Below are 13,856 nucleotides of genomic sequence, written 5' to 3'. Positions count from 1 at the left end.
TTGCTTTGAAAGCACAACAGCCATAGGGAAGAAATTGCCATGATAAATGGCCAAAAGATATAATCCAGACTGAGAAAAAGAAAAACAACATGAAAACACATAAAACAAAATCTGACAAAAAATGAAATGTTAATTCAACAAAATATAACTGACTGTTTCCCAGTTCTAATACCAAATTAAGTATCTGGAAAGATAAATAAGGAGAGACACTTGAAAATCACTAAAATTTTACAAACTGTAATAGCCATCTCTACAATGTTCTACACAATAATAGCAGAATACACATTTGTAGCTAGAGTTTTCTCTCTGGGTCCCAACAAGTCCCGGCAGTCCAACAGCCCTCTTATAAAATAAACACACAGACACTTATATTACTTACAAACTGTATGGCCACATCAGGATTCTTGCTAACTGTTCTTATATCTTAAATTAACCCATTTCTATTAATCTATAAGGTGCCACATTGCTTGTGGCTTAACAGTCTCTTAACATGTTGCTTCTCCACTTGGTGGCTGGCAATGTCTCCCTGCCTCAGCCTCCACTTCCAAAAATTCTCTTCTCTGCTTGTCCTGCCTATACTTCCTCTCTGGCTACTGGCCAATCAGTATTTTATTTATACAGAGGGATATCCACAGCACTTCCCCTTTTCTTTTTTTAGAAAGAGATTGCATTTATAATCAACATGTTTTAAATAAAAAATATTGTTTTTTCTCTGTTCCACACTAGAGGGCTCTTCTGATTTGGGACACAAGAATCTCTTAACCATTTTTTAAGCAATATGCCTGGGTTTAGAGAAGGAATGAGCCAATTCCATCTCCAAAGCCAGCTTGGTATATTTGGGAAGTTGGGTGTAGCTTCTCTTACTACTTCCTGCTGGAGGAGGGCACTGTATCTTATGGGGACACAAAGAAAATATTAGGATTATGGAGTAGTTCATGAGGGTGGATCATGTGAGCCAGTTGCCTTGAAATGGTTCTGGATGTTGGATCATCTGGTCCTTGGTGTCATCGGAGACCTCCAGGGGGTCTTGGCTGGTGAAACCTGATGTATCTTAATCTGGAACATATCCACAGCCTCTGGCTTTCTGTGGAAACAAAAACAGAGCCTCCTTTTCAAAGCAACATATCCTTAGATTCAAATTTTGAAGTCAAGGTAACTTTAAAATATACATTTTGGCATAACTCAACAGCCTTTACAATCAAATGTTTTTCTTCAGTTACGAGTATCAAAGAGAACATAATCTAGATTCTCTGTGTGATAGCCATCCTTATGTGGCTTATATTTTTTTAATATTACCTTTACTGTCTCTTTAAAGACTTTATTTTTTTAAAACTATCTATTTGTTTATATAACTGCATATATTCCTTTTTCTTTCTCTTTCAAGCCTATGTACATTTTTACATACATTGTAAACTATTCCATCTGAGTCAGTTTTATTGTGAACCTATTGCTTTAAACTGCAGCATTCTAAGACTGAAATGGCACACACTTCAGCTTCCTAACATGGCAGTGGTATGTTTTCCACCAGCTCTGGGAGCCATCAACTCTCAGAAATAGTGGGTCTATGCTTCTATCAAAGCAATGTGTAGCCCAGAAACCTCTTTTTTTGTTTGTTTTGTACTAGCAAAGGTTAAATCCACCATGCAGCATAATGCGCCACTTGCAGAGGCCTCATTCCCGCCATACTGCAGGTGGAGTGTGCATACCAGGAACCCGCCATAGTAGATAGTAGCTCAAATACGCAGGCTGCTGCTAACTTGAAAGAGACAACTAGGAACCGTTTTTAGCTCTGTTTTAGAATCTTTTCTCTCAGGTTACAAGGTGGAAACTCTTGTGTTGGTGAAATTATTAAGGCCACTCCACGTAGTTAACAGGGAGGTTTATTTGGTGGCATAACTTACAAATGAAGGGATAGATAGGTTGCAGAGTCTAGGAAAGGTGTGACACATTCCAAGGGTGTTCTTTGGAGAACTCTGCTCCATCTACCTCCAGCGTCCAGGGTACAGGAACCAAGAGAGATGGCACATCCGGATCTCTGGTCTTCAGGGTCCTCTCTTGGCCCTGCCTTGTATGCGTGACATTTACCAAAGCCTCAATGGGGGTTGGAACTTCCAGATCAAGGAATGGCTTGAAATTGAAGTTGGAATGGCTACCCACTAGAAACAATATTATCAGTTGCACAATAAATCCTTTCCAAGACAGCAAGATAGTCCACATTAAAACAGACTGAACTTCTATAATGTAAATTTTCTGGAGACTATGGAATTAAATTAAATATAAATAGCTAGAATACATTGAGAAGCTTACAAATATAAAAATATTATATATGCATTCTAATGTAACAACTGGGCCAGAAAAGAAATCTAATTAAAATTAAAACTACCTTGAGAAATGTGGAAATAAAAACACAAAATACTTAGACTTCTGAAGAGTGAAATGCGTGATATTTTGTGTTGGTGTGTAAAAAAAAAGAAGAAGAAAAATTTCCAATCAATAACCAAGTTTTCTATCACTGAAAACTACAAAGGAAGAAAATCCTACTATTATCAGAAATAATAGATGTTTTATAGTGAAAATAATGAAAGGAAGAAAATAAATTCAAGACAAGAAGATTTAGAACTGTGTTCATGTGCAACAGAAAGAACTCTTTTTCATAAAATATAATTTAAAAAACAGAGAAAGAAGGCTTTATAAATAATCTTAGGGATTAAAGGGAATACTGCTATGAATTTTATGGAAATAAAGTTGAATATAGAGAATATTATGAACAACTAGAGAAATAACACAATTAACCTGTAATAAACAAAAAGGGAATGATAGGGTTTTTTTTTCTTTTATTTTCTCTCATGCATTACATCATGAGATCAGTTTCCCCTCCCATGTACTCTTCCCAGTCATCCCCCTCAGCATCCCTCTTCTACAGATCCATGGCTTATCCATTTCCCTTCAGGAAAGAGAAGGCCTCTAAGGGATATCAACTAACTACAAATGACAAGCTACAATAAGACTGGGCACAAACCCTCATATCAAGACTTGACAAGGCAACCCAATAGGAGGAAAAGGATCCTCAGAGCAGGAAAAAGAGTCTGAGACTTGCCCGCTCCCAGTGTTAGTCCCACAAGAACACCAAGCTACATACACAACCATAGCATATATGTGGAGGACATAGCACAGACCCATGTAGGCTCCATGGTTGCTGCTTCAGTCTCTGTGAGCCACTATGAGCCCTGCTTAGTTGATTCTGTGGGACATCTTCTTTTGGTACCCTTAAACCCTCTGGCTCCTACAATCCTTCCTCCTCATCTGCTGGGTGATGCGAGCTCTGCTTAACATTTTGATATGGGTCTATGCACCTGCTCCCATCAGTTTTAAGTCTCCCTACAATGAAAGATACAAATCCAGATAGCTTTACAAGTTAATTCTACCAGGTTTTTAAAGAATAATTCATCTCCATATTTTGCAAACTCTTCCATAAGTAGAATAATACTTTCCAAGTAAACAAATATATCATAATAAAAAGAATAAACTGCTCCTTGAACAATATTTTTAGTCTTAATACAATGACATCTTAAAAGGATTACCACTAAAACTAGGTGATATTTTATCCCATGAATTGCAACGTGATATACTTTTTAGTAAAATAAAAAATATATAAATATAATGTGGTAAAAAAAACCACAGTGAAATAAGTTATACCATTTGTAACAGCATGAATGTACTTAAAGGACTTACACTGAGTAAAATAAGCCAGGTATAGAAAGACAAACATCTTATTATATCACATGGATTTAGATCTGGAATCCAATCACTCCAAACTTATTACACAAGTGGAGATAAGAATATTGGTTACAAAAAGTTTACTGTATTATGGTGGAGATCATGTCTCAAGTTTTCAGTAAGAATGATTAAATTCTCAAAGATCATTATACAATATGCTGATGCGGTTAATAATAAATTATTGTATGCCTTCGAATGTTTTTAAAACCACATTTCAAATGCTCCAATACAAATAAAATGAGCATTATGTGAGATGGCAGATTAAGTTATTTATCATAAAGTAGTAACAATACATGTACATACACAAACATCTCATTGTATCCTATAATTATATAATTTTCATTTGTTAATTAAAGTAAATATTTAAATAAAAATAATTAATGATTTGAAAAAAATAACCTATTCCAGGGTGAAATGTAAAACTAAACACAAGAACTAAAACTTTAAGGGCTTGAGAGATGGCTCAGGAGTTACAGTCACTTACTGTGCAATCATAAGTCCTAGAGTATGGATCCTAGCATCCTTGTAACAAGCTGGGTGTCCAGTAATTGCTTGTCAACCTAGTTTAAAGGGATCATGGAAAGTATCACTGGGGCTTGCTGACTTTTAGCCTAGTCAAGAAAAGCAAGCCAGATTCAGAGAGAGACCCTATTTCAAATGCATAAATACAGTGTTAAAATAGGACACTGACCACCATCTTCTGGACTGCATATTCATGTACAAAGTTATATGCCCATCTGCATGCTACACACATTTAAAAAAATAAAGCTTTAACATAGTTCAAGAAAGTATAGGGGTAGAAATATTGTTAGACAATATCTTCTTAGATGCAGCACCAAAAACAAATGTAATAAAAGAAAAGACACAAAATTATACTTGATCAAAACTAAAACTTTTGCCCTTCAAACAATGCCAATGACTTAAAAGACAATCCAAAAGAAAGGAGAAAATATTTTAAATAACATCTGTGATGAATAATATATTCAAGGACATATATAAACTCTAATGACTCAATAACATAAATACAAATGACCCAGTTACAGAAATTATTTTATTGATTAATTCTCCAAAATAGACACCCTTAAACAAATGATGATATGGTTATCACTAGTGATGAGAAAATATATTTCATTGAAAAATGATGAAATAGCACTTTATATTCATTAGAATAGCTAAAATAAAGATGTCAGACTATGACAAGCACTAACAAGGATGTAGAATATTTGGAACCCTTATATATTTAATGAGAATTTCAAATGATCTGTTCAGATGTGGTAGTACACACCTATAATCTCAGCAGTTGGAACAAAGAGGCAAAAGGATCTCTAAAATTTCAAGGCCATCTGGTCAACATAACAAGTTCCATGACAGCCAGAGCTATGTAATGAGACCCTGTCTCAAGAAAACAAACTCAAAATAAACAAATAAACTGTGAAAAAATGGAAAAATATTAATCAGTTTACAACAATATTAGCATTCTGTTTCTAAATATATACTCAGAAGGAATAAAAATAGACAGAAAAATGTGTACAGAAGTTTGTTGTACTACCAACCATAATATCCAGAAAGCATAATCAACCCATCTGTGCATCAGCAAATGAATACATAAACAAAATGTGGTACATCCAAAAATGAAATATTATCAATGATAAAAATTCATTGTGATGCTAATACTATAGCATAGATAAACCTCAAAGTCATTATGATAATTGATGTAACTCAGTTGAAAATGACATTGTCTCTGTTTATATGTAATACAAGTAATAATTGGGATAAAGAAAGTGGATAGGGGAAAGTTACTATTATTAGTATGAAGTTTCATTTTGTAGAGAAGAGACTGTTCCAAAATTGGATTGTAGGAATGGTTACACATCGATGATACTCAATCTAAAAACAACAAAGTATACAACTTCAATGGGTGTGTTAATAAGCGGATTATGTAATGGTAAATCTGCTTTTAAAATTATATTGGTACATGACTACAGATTTTTTTCTAAATTTTTAAAGTATAGCTGTATAATAAATAAATCATGTCAAAAAAGATTTGGCAATGTAATCTCCCATAGTAGGCTCATGAGATTTGAAAAGTTACTTAGAAATCAGGGTATGGTGGCACAGGGTATAGTGGCACAAGAGAATTCTGGGGTTTTCTGATGTTCTTTTGGGGGTAGTTTCTACTGGACCAATTCTATACTCTCTCAACCAGACTTATCTTAGAAGCCTGGGGTATCTGGATGACTTGTTAATTACAATACTGCTTAAGCCTTTTAATGAAGTCAGCAAATCAAAGCAAGAGCTCAAATAAAGAGAATGCTCTCCAAAATGTCATAATGAAATTAAGGTAATGAAGCACTTGGAGGACTCTCCTCTCTTCCTTTTGTATAAAACTTATTCCAAAGAAGCTGGGAGAGAAATGGGGCCTGAAAGTAAAGAGGGGAAAAATAAATTGTGTGCCATTAGTTTAATTATAAAAATTCATTACATGAAGCCAAGTAAGACAGAAAATAATGGAACTCTAATGGGTTGGCCGATAACACATTTACTAGCCTGCACTCAGCTTGTAGTCATTGTTGAAAGGACAAAAAAAGTAGCAGCACTGGTATGTAGCCCTCAAAGCTGTTGAAAAGATTAATCATTTCCAGTAAGCTGGAAAATGAGGGCCATTTTCTTAAATAGTATCCTGTATAGAATGTTACCTTGTGAAACAGAATTGTTTGGTAATGTCAAAGGTTTAATAGATGAGTCTTAGAGTTAATTGTGAGAGGCTTTACATTCGAAATAGCTTCCTTGCACATATTTTAACATTTCTATTATAAATCCATAAAGGATTTTATAGGTCATTTTAATTCACAGAGGAAAGGAAGGAATAAATTTTATTTTCCCAATAAAGATTTATAGAACATTAATTCATATTCATAGCTAAATTGTTTAATTTTTAAAGAACCAAAACAAATATATTCTTTTTCTGCTTTCTATGAACATCTTACTGTAGTTTGCACAGTAATTTTCCAATAATGCTATAATCATTGAGAAAGCTGCTTTGTGTTCTTCAAAGTTCAATTGCAACAGATACAATTACTTTCTTTACATTTATTTATATGCAAATATGTGTCATCCATATGGATTGAATCCTAAGAATCCTGATACCTGCACTATGTGATGTCGTTCACTGACTTTACCATCTTGAAAAAGTGTCTTAACTTTCAGAGTTTTGTATTGTTAAGTGAACAATTGTAAAATTGCAATAAGAAAGGAAAGTTAACAAAAGCTAAAAGTAGATACATAGGTATATTAGGAGAGGGAAAGCTTGGATTTGACTCTTTATGAAACAAACATTTTACACTTAGGAGCAGCAAAGTTACCATTTCAATTGTAAAAAAATTATCTCAGGCAATTATGTGTAGATTGGAAAGTCAGTTTGAATATACACAAAGTGAGTCAAATAACTGTTATTGCAAACTGTGAGCGAAAGATGATGAGGACATAAATTAAGGAGAGAGCAATGAAAGTCGAAGTTTCAGGTATAAAGGAACTTCCTGATGTATGTGTCCAATTTGGAGGTAGATGTAGCCCCTTTCTCCTCTGGTTGAGAATCCATTGAAAATCTTAAGGAGTAGACAATTGAATCAGATACAAATGTTATAAATAATAATACTTAAAAGACATGGAATAAAAACACCTTACATTCTATAAGAGAATAGAGAGAGCCAAGAAAAGGAAGAAAAAAAAACCTTCCAAAGAACTAAGAGTAGTCCATAGGACCTTCTGCTGTGCATCAATTAAAAGACAGCTCCTGACTTCCCAAAGGTACAGAACTTTGGTAATACAACCAATTAATTACTTCCCACCAAAGTTTCAGTAACAAACAAGCTTGAAATGCAAATATCCTACAAAATAAGTTTGCATTGCCTGTTCGTGAGGTTACAACTTGAGAGGGGCTTCAGATTTATTTTGGAAGCTTTGCTCCACATGTCATTTGAATATCCTCTCCCTCAACTGGTTGAGGGCAAATCAGTCTTATAGTGATGGGGAAATATATGCACTGAAAACACACTTTAAGCTTCTGGTCCTTCTATTAATGTCTCATTAGAATTAGGCAAAGAAAGTTACAAGGTCAAGATTGGTGTTAAGGCAAGGAGCTAAACTCAGCCTTCTGTAAGAGAAACTTCAGAGTTAGATAGGAGGGGATGGAGTTGTAGGAAGAGATAAATAAATTAGGATAGATCCAGGAAGATGGCTCAGCAGATAACAGTGCTTATCACCAAGCCTGATGAACTAAATTCAGTACACAGCACACAGACAGACAGTTAGATAGATGCAACTTCAAAAGATGAATTTAGGACAATATTCAATGTTGTTGCAGTGATTATCTGTCAGCACAGTTTTGATAGAATGGAGAAGGCAGAATGGTGATGAGTTGGAAGTAAAGGCAATGAGTATTTAATTTCTGCAGAGTATAACTGCAAAGGAAAAGATGATAATCTAGTTCAGAATCTGTTGTTTAAAGATGAGATAGTCACTGTTGCTTGAGGGCTGCAGAGAAGGACCCTGCAGAGCAGGAAGAACTTGGAACACAAAGAGAAAGAGAGTGTGTGGAGGAAGAGCCCAGAATAGATATGACCCCAGGTGCTGAAATTAATGTTCAGGATCAAAATGGTTATCTTCTTCTGAGACTGAACGGATATAAATTCTTATATTTTGTGAAACTGATGCTTGGTGTATTAAAAGACCTCTGTGGAACTATAGGTATGGTCATTTGCTGTGTGATCCTTTTCTATTGATATTGTCAGGATTGAGTCTGGAAACCACAGAAGATATTTCAAACAAAGGGAATATAATTCTGAGAACTGGGGGTATAGCTAGTGAAGAAGCTGAAAAATACAGCAGGAGCTAGGTGACTCCAGATTTAACAACTTCAGGAAGATGATATTACTTTAAAACCTGAAGACTCATGGCTCCCAAGGCCCAGAAACCAAAGCCATCTGATGCTAACTCTAGGAATGGTTCAGCTGCACAGCACATGCCCGAAATTCTTAGAGTGGAGCAACGCAACCTTTCTGCTATTCTGCTTTATTCCAGTGTTTCCTATTGGCCTGATCCAACAAGTCACCAGCTCACAGGAGATACTGGGAAAAGCAGACTTCTTACCAGGGTTACTCCATCTAAATTACTGTGTAGAGTAAGGACAGAGGATAGATCTAAGAGATAATGAGCGCTTGATTGTAAGCTCATAGAACCAAAGATTTCCATGAATACCTTAGCACAAGAAACACACACAGACATGCACACAGTATCCAAACAGAATGGCAAATATCCAACACACAAAAACTTTTTATATTTTTTTATTATATAGAAAAAATAAATAAATAATTCTTAATAAAATACATAAAAAATAAAAATTAGAAAAATAAATTAAATTAAATATATTTTGATCAAAATCTTCCCCTTCCACAAGTCATACTAGATCCTCTCCCATTCCCTACACACCAAAAAATGTTTCTTCCTTTCAGAAGAATTTCTGAAATTTCAGAAATTTCAGAATTTCTATAATTGCTATTTCTTCTTTTCATATTGAGTTTTAAAAATGTATTCTGTTTTGCCATAAGAAAATCATGGTTGTCTTTTGTTTTGTTTTGTTTTTTGTTTGTTTGTTTATTTTCAAGATAGGGTTTCTCTGTGTAGTTATGGTGTCTGTCCTGGATCTCTCTCTGTAGCCCAGGCTGGCCTTGAACTCACAGAGATCAGCCTGGGACTGCCTCCCGAGTGCTGGGATTAAAGGCATGCACCGCCAACGCCTGACTCATGGTTGTCTTTGTTGTTTGTTTAGGTAATGGGGATTGAACCCATGCTTTGTACAAACACTCTACCACCAAGTTACAGCCTCAGACCAATCATGTTCTCTTTACCATGATTAGTGTGCACATTTATTGGTTATTTTCTGATGTCCTCTCAGTAAATATTAAAATCACTCTTTTGATGAAGTATTTTAATCTTACAATACACTTATCTGTTTGAATATTTTATTAGGATAATATATAATAAGTGTTATTATGGAGTCACTTGGAATCTATTGCCCAATTATCAGAATATTGTTTCTAAAACTAGAGTGTAAGAATTGTACTAGTTTCACCCGATATGAATTTTGATTTACTATCATCTAACTGCAATAAATTCTTGATTTAATAGTTATATTACTTGAAAGTTAAGTTTCTCCCTTTTATAAAATTATTTTATTCTGTCTCTTCATGTAATTGCCTGTTCATACATCTCTATTCATGCACAAATAACTTAGCTCTCTACATTGTAGTAAACATAAACGTATTAGCACTTTAATGCTATCTTAACGCATGGATTCGCCTACATGTGGCAGTGTTGGCTTGATGTGCTTCCATATGTACATGACCTTGATTGACTTCTTTCCAGTGAAGAAATGACTAGATGGATTACACTCAGTTATCAAAAACAAACAAAGAATTTTATATCTTAACTTGTATTTGAATATTAAATGCAGTATCTTTAAAGTATTATAATCCTTCAGAAATTGGGTGTTAACAGCACTCTTTTGTTCAGCATTTTCTGTATGCAGAGTTTGTTAAATGCCAGTAGATGGCACTAATTACATAAACAATTCAACAAGTTAATGAAGAGAGGAAACGCATGTTTTTTTTTTGTGGCAGATAAATGTAGATGTCCCAAATGATTTGGCACTGAAACTTCCTCAGGACTATTCTGCAGATGATACCAGAAAAGTACACCTGATTTTGTTATATGTCACATGCTAAGCAATTATAAATGAGTCTTTTATACTTTATTTTCTCTTGTTATAAAGAAAATTAAGCTTATTTTATTCCCAATTTATTGGTACTAAATTGAAGTACCTAAAATGAATTAATGTTTAAGATCCTGCATTTGAAATTTTGCTGTGAAAAGCATGGTAATTTACATTATCATAGAAGACTAACATGTGATGCATTTATAACAATTATGTAGACATGCTGTGACCTGAAGAATCAGTAACTTCATGAAATATTTAAAGATATCTCACCTGGAACCTCACTGGATAAAAAGTGACATTAATTTTATTTCCTGTACACACCTGTAGCAGTTGGCCAAAGACCTCCATCAATGGCAGCTAAATGTAGATGTGGCAAATGATTTGGCACTGAAACTTCTTCGGGACTATTCTGCAGATGATACCAGAAAAGTTCACATGATAACAGAGAATATCAATGCTTCTTGGGGAAACATTCATAAAAGGTAAGAGCTGCTTTATATGTCAAACTATGTGTTATCTATAATGAAGGGGCAGTGACCCCAGATGGACCACACTCTTTTATTAAACTACAGCTTGGGATAATAGGAGATGACAAATGCTAATTCAACTCAAAAACTTGGCTTGCTGTCCTGTTTTAATGAGGAGAAGACTGGAATTTAGTGAAGTGAAATGATTTGCCCCCAATAACAAAGACAATGATGGAGCTAAGCAGTTAGTCAAAAATAAAATTCTAGTGCCTAGGAAGCAGAGAGAGAACAGTGGAAGGGGCCAGGGACAAAATACCACATGAGATCTTATGTTGAGTGAGCTAGTTCCTCTACTTAGGCCCAGGGTTGAAGGCTTCTACCTCCTTCATCTAATGCTAACAAATTTTGAAACAATGAGTGGTTGATCCATTGATGAAATCAGAGCCTCTATAATCTTTATCAGCTCCCAATTACTGGATTCACCAGCTACCAATCAAGACTTGATATGCAAAGCACAACAAAAAGTAACAACTCTTAGAGGTACTACCTCTTCACGTTAGGTCTGATCTTCTCATCAATTATTTTGTGCTTTTCTTACACTGATACGTATTTAAATTATTAATAAAAACATGAATCTCATAATTAATTATTTTGTATTTGTCACACAAATTAGTCTAAAGACCATGAGGGCTAAAATTGTCTCTTTTCTTTGACACAACTGCTCATCCAAAAGTAGATTATATAAGGAGTTGGTAAATATTTGTAGAATCATGATACTTTCTGCATGAAGTTTTACCTTGAGTGTGCTCTTATAGATTAATTATTGTTGGGCGCTTATTTTTTAATTGTGAATGAAAACTTAAGCAAAAAAAATAGCAGGATGACAGAGAAATGTAAATCTCATGAATTACTAGAAAACTCTGTTAGGCATTTTTAATTTGGAGAAAAATGTTACCATGGAGGGGAAAAGTAAAAAGATTTTAAACTGTGAGGCAAAATCTTAGGAGTGATGAGCTATTTATATGCAAACAGAACTAGAGATGGAAAGTGAAAATTCCTGGGGAGCTTGATTTAAGCTGGTGACCATAGAAATAGAGCACTGATTTCCAGAAAGGAGATTCAATCTAAAGTTGAGAAGTTACACTAGAACCCTATCAAAAGGACCCCAGTGAAAAAAGAAGAAGTTTTAATAGAGGGCCGATATTTGGCAAGGTCTAGAGTCAGTCTTTTGCAAGTGCTGATGTGTTAACTGTTTTGTTAACCAGGACATAGTAGGTATGGAAAGAAGTATACAAATGAAACCAATTGGTATTAGAAAGTCAACCATTGGATCTCAGCACAAAAAAAAAAAAAAAAAAAAAACAAGGCTTCTCAAACAGAAGCTTCTTTGGGAAAGGGAGTTAAGAGCAAGTGTTAATGTAGTGAGTTTATGGAATATAAACTAGTAATGGGCTAAGAGGAAAGCTTGTTCATAATGAAAAAAATAGAGCTTTGGGGGCTAGCCTATTCTATTTACACTGTGATTTCTCACAGATCCTTTTTTTCCATAATGTCATGATCCATAATGATGTAGCTATCTCAGGTCTTTCTTCACCTTAGTTAAGTCTTTGGATTCTTTGGGGAAATGGCTTTTGGTTTATGTTTGTTGGCTTCAGTTCTTAAGAACTACTAACTTTAGAAGGAATAAATTACTTAGCTAATGTGTAAAACAGATTCATTGTTTTATCTCAGTTTATATTCTCAGACCATGCACAATCTACCATTCACCAAGCTAGTTGTGATGCACTCCTTAAGTATCAACCCTGCTTTTGTCTCTAGCTACTTATACTCTTTGTGAAGTGGATCCATGTGTGTTTTCAGTCTGATGATGACTATCAACATTTTCAGCTGAAGAAATTCTTTTTGGATTTGACCTGTATGTCCTACTATTTACTTTTTGTTTTAATTTCCCACAGGAACTAGAAATTGAATAGATCCAAAATTGAACTCGTCTTTGCCCACGGCCAAGCTTTTTCTCCAAATGGAACAATTTTTCCCTATGATTCCTAACCAATGAACCCTGTACCCCATTCAGTTGTTCATTTCGGGAATCTAGAGTCATGCTTGATTCTTCCTGCTGTAAATATCATTGTTAAGCTCTAGGAAAGCTATTTGCTGTCTAAACAGCTTTCAACCCCAGTATCCTTTCTCCATCTCTTCTCTTCTACTATTATATCTTGTTTAAATTATGAAAATGACCATATCACTCACCTAAATTGATTCATTTCTAGTCCTCTTACTTTCTAACCCACTCTCTATGTAGACTCTGGGGTAGTTTTTTCAGACTCATTGAATTTTTGCCTCCCTATTTTAAAGATATTTCTAATTCATTTGTTGCCTTTTTTCCATTCTGAGAATGGAATAAAAATTTGTCCACATGCTAGGCTTGTACACTTCCTATAAGCTATACCCCTCATATTTGTTGGTTTTTAAGCATAGTCTATGCTATGTTGTAAGATTTGACTTGCCTTAAAATTCTAGTCTAATTGATTGCTCTACTTGGCTCCTTCTCCACATGCCCTCACACAATTGATGGTGACCTATTTTCATTTCCTTTTAGCTATGTTTTCTCTTCTCTGGTACCTGCTGACTGGTACACTTTCTTTGTTCTTTGTGTGCTTACATTCTGCTCATTATCCAGGTCTTAGTTTAAATGCTAATTGCTTCAGGAAGTCTTCTATGTCACTCATAAAAATCCCATGCTCTTTTAGTCTTTATCTCATGACACTATGTTTAAGTATTTGCAGATCTTTGCTTTCTGAGAATGTTGACTCTTTATTGAATATACATTAGCTGCT

The 13,856-nt window shown here is 34.6% G+C and overlaps 1 protein-coding gene across 11 annotated transcripts in view; it reads left to right on the top strand.

The window, feature by feature from the left end:
• Positions 1-13,856, top strand: part of Dmd (dystrophin) — a 2,251,111-nt gene that overhangs the window by 1,694,311 nt on the left and 542,944 nt on the right. For all 11 annotated transcript variants that reach the window (XM_076562037.1, XM_076562042.1, XM_076562041.1 and 8 more), the window contains one exon: positions 10,880-11,034. In XM_076562037.1, the coding sequence (XP_076418152.1) occupies positions 10,880-11,034 (155 nt within the window). The remainder of the gene's footprint in view (positions 1-10,879; positions 11,035-13,856) is intronic.

This window comes from Peromyscus maniculatus, chromosome X (assembly GCF_049852395.1).
Source record: "Peromyscus maniculatus bairdii isolate BWxNUB_F1_BW_parent chromosome X, HU_Pman_BW_mat_3.1, whole genome shotgun sequence".
Lineage (NCBI taxonomy): Eukaryota > Metazoa > Chordata > Mammalia > Rodentia > Cricetidae > Peromyscus > Peromyscus maniculatus.
Note: the sequence above shows the minus strand (reverse complement) of the source record. Positions and strands in the feature narration are given on the sequence as shown.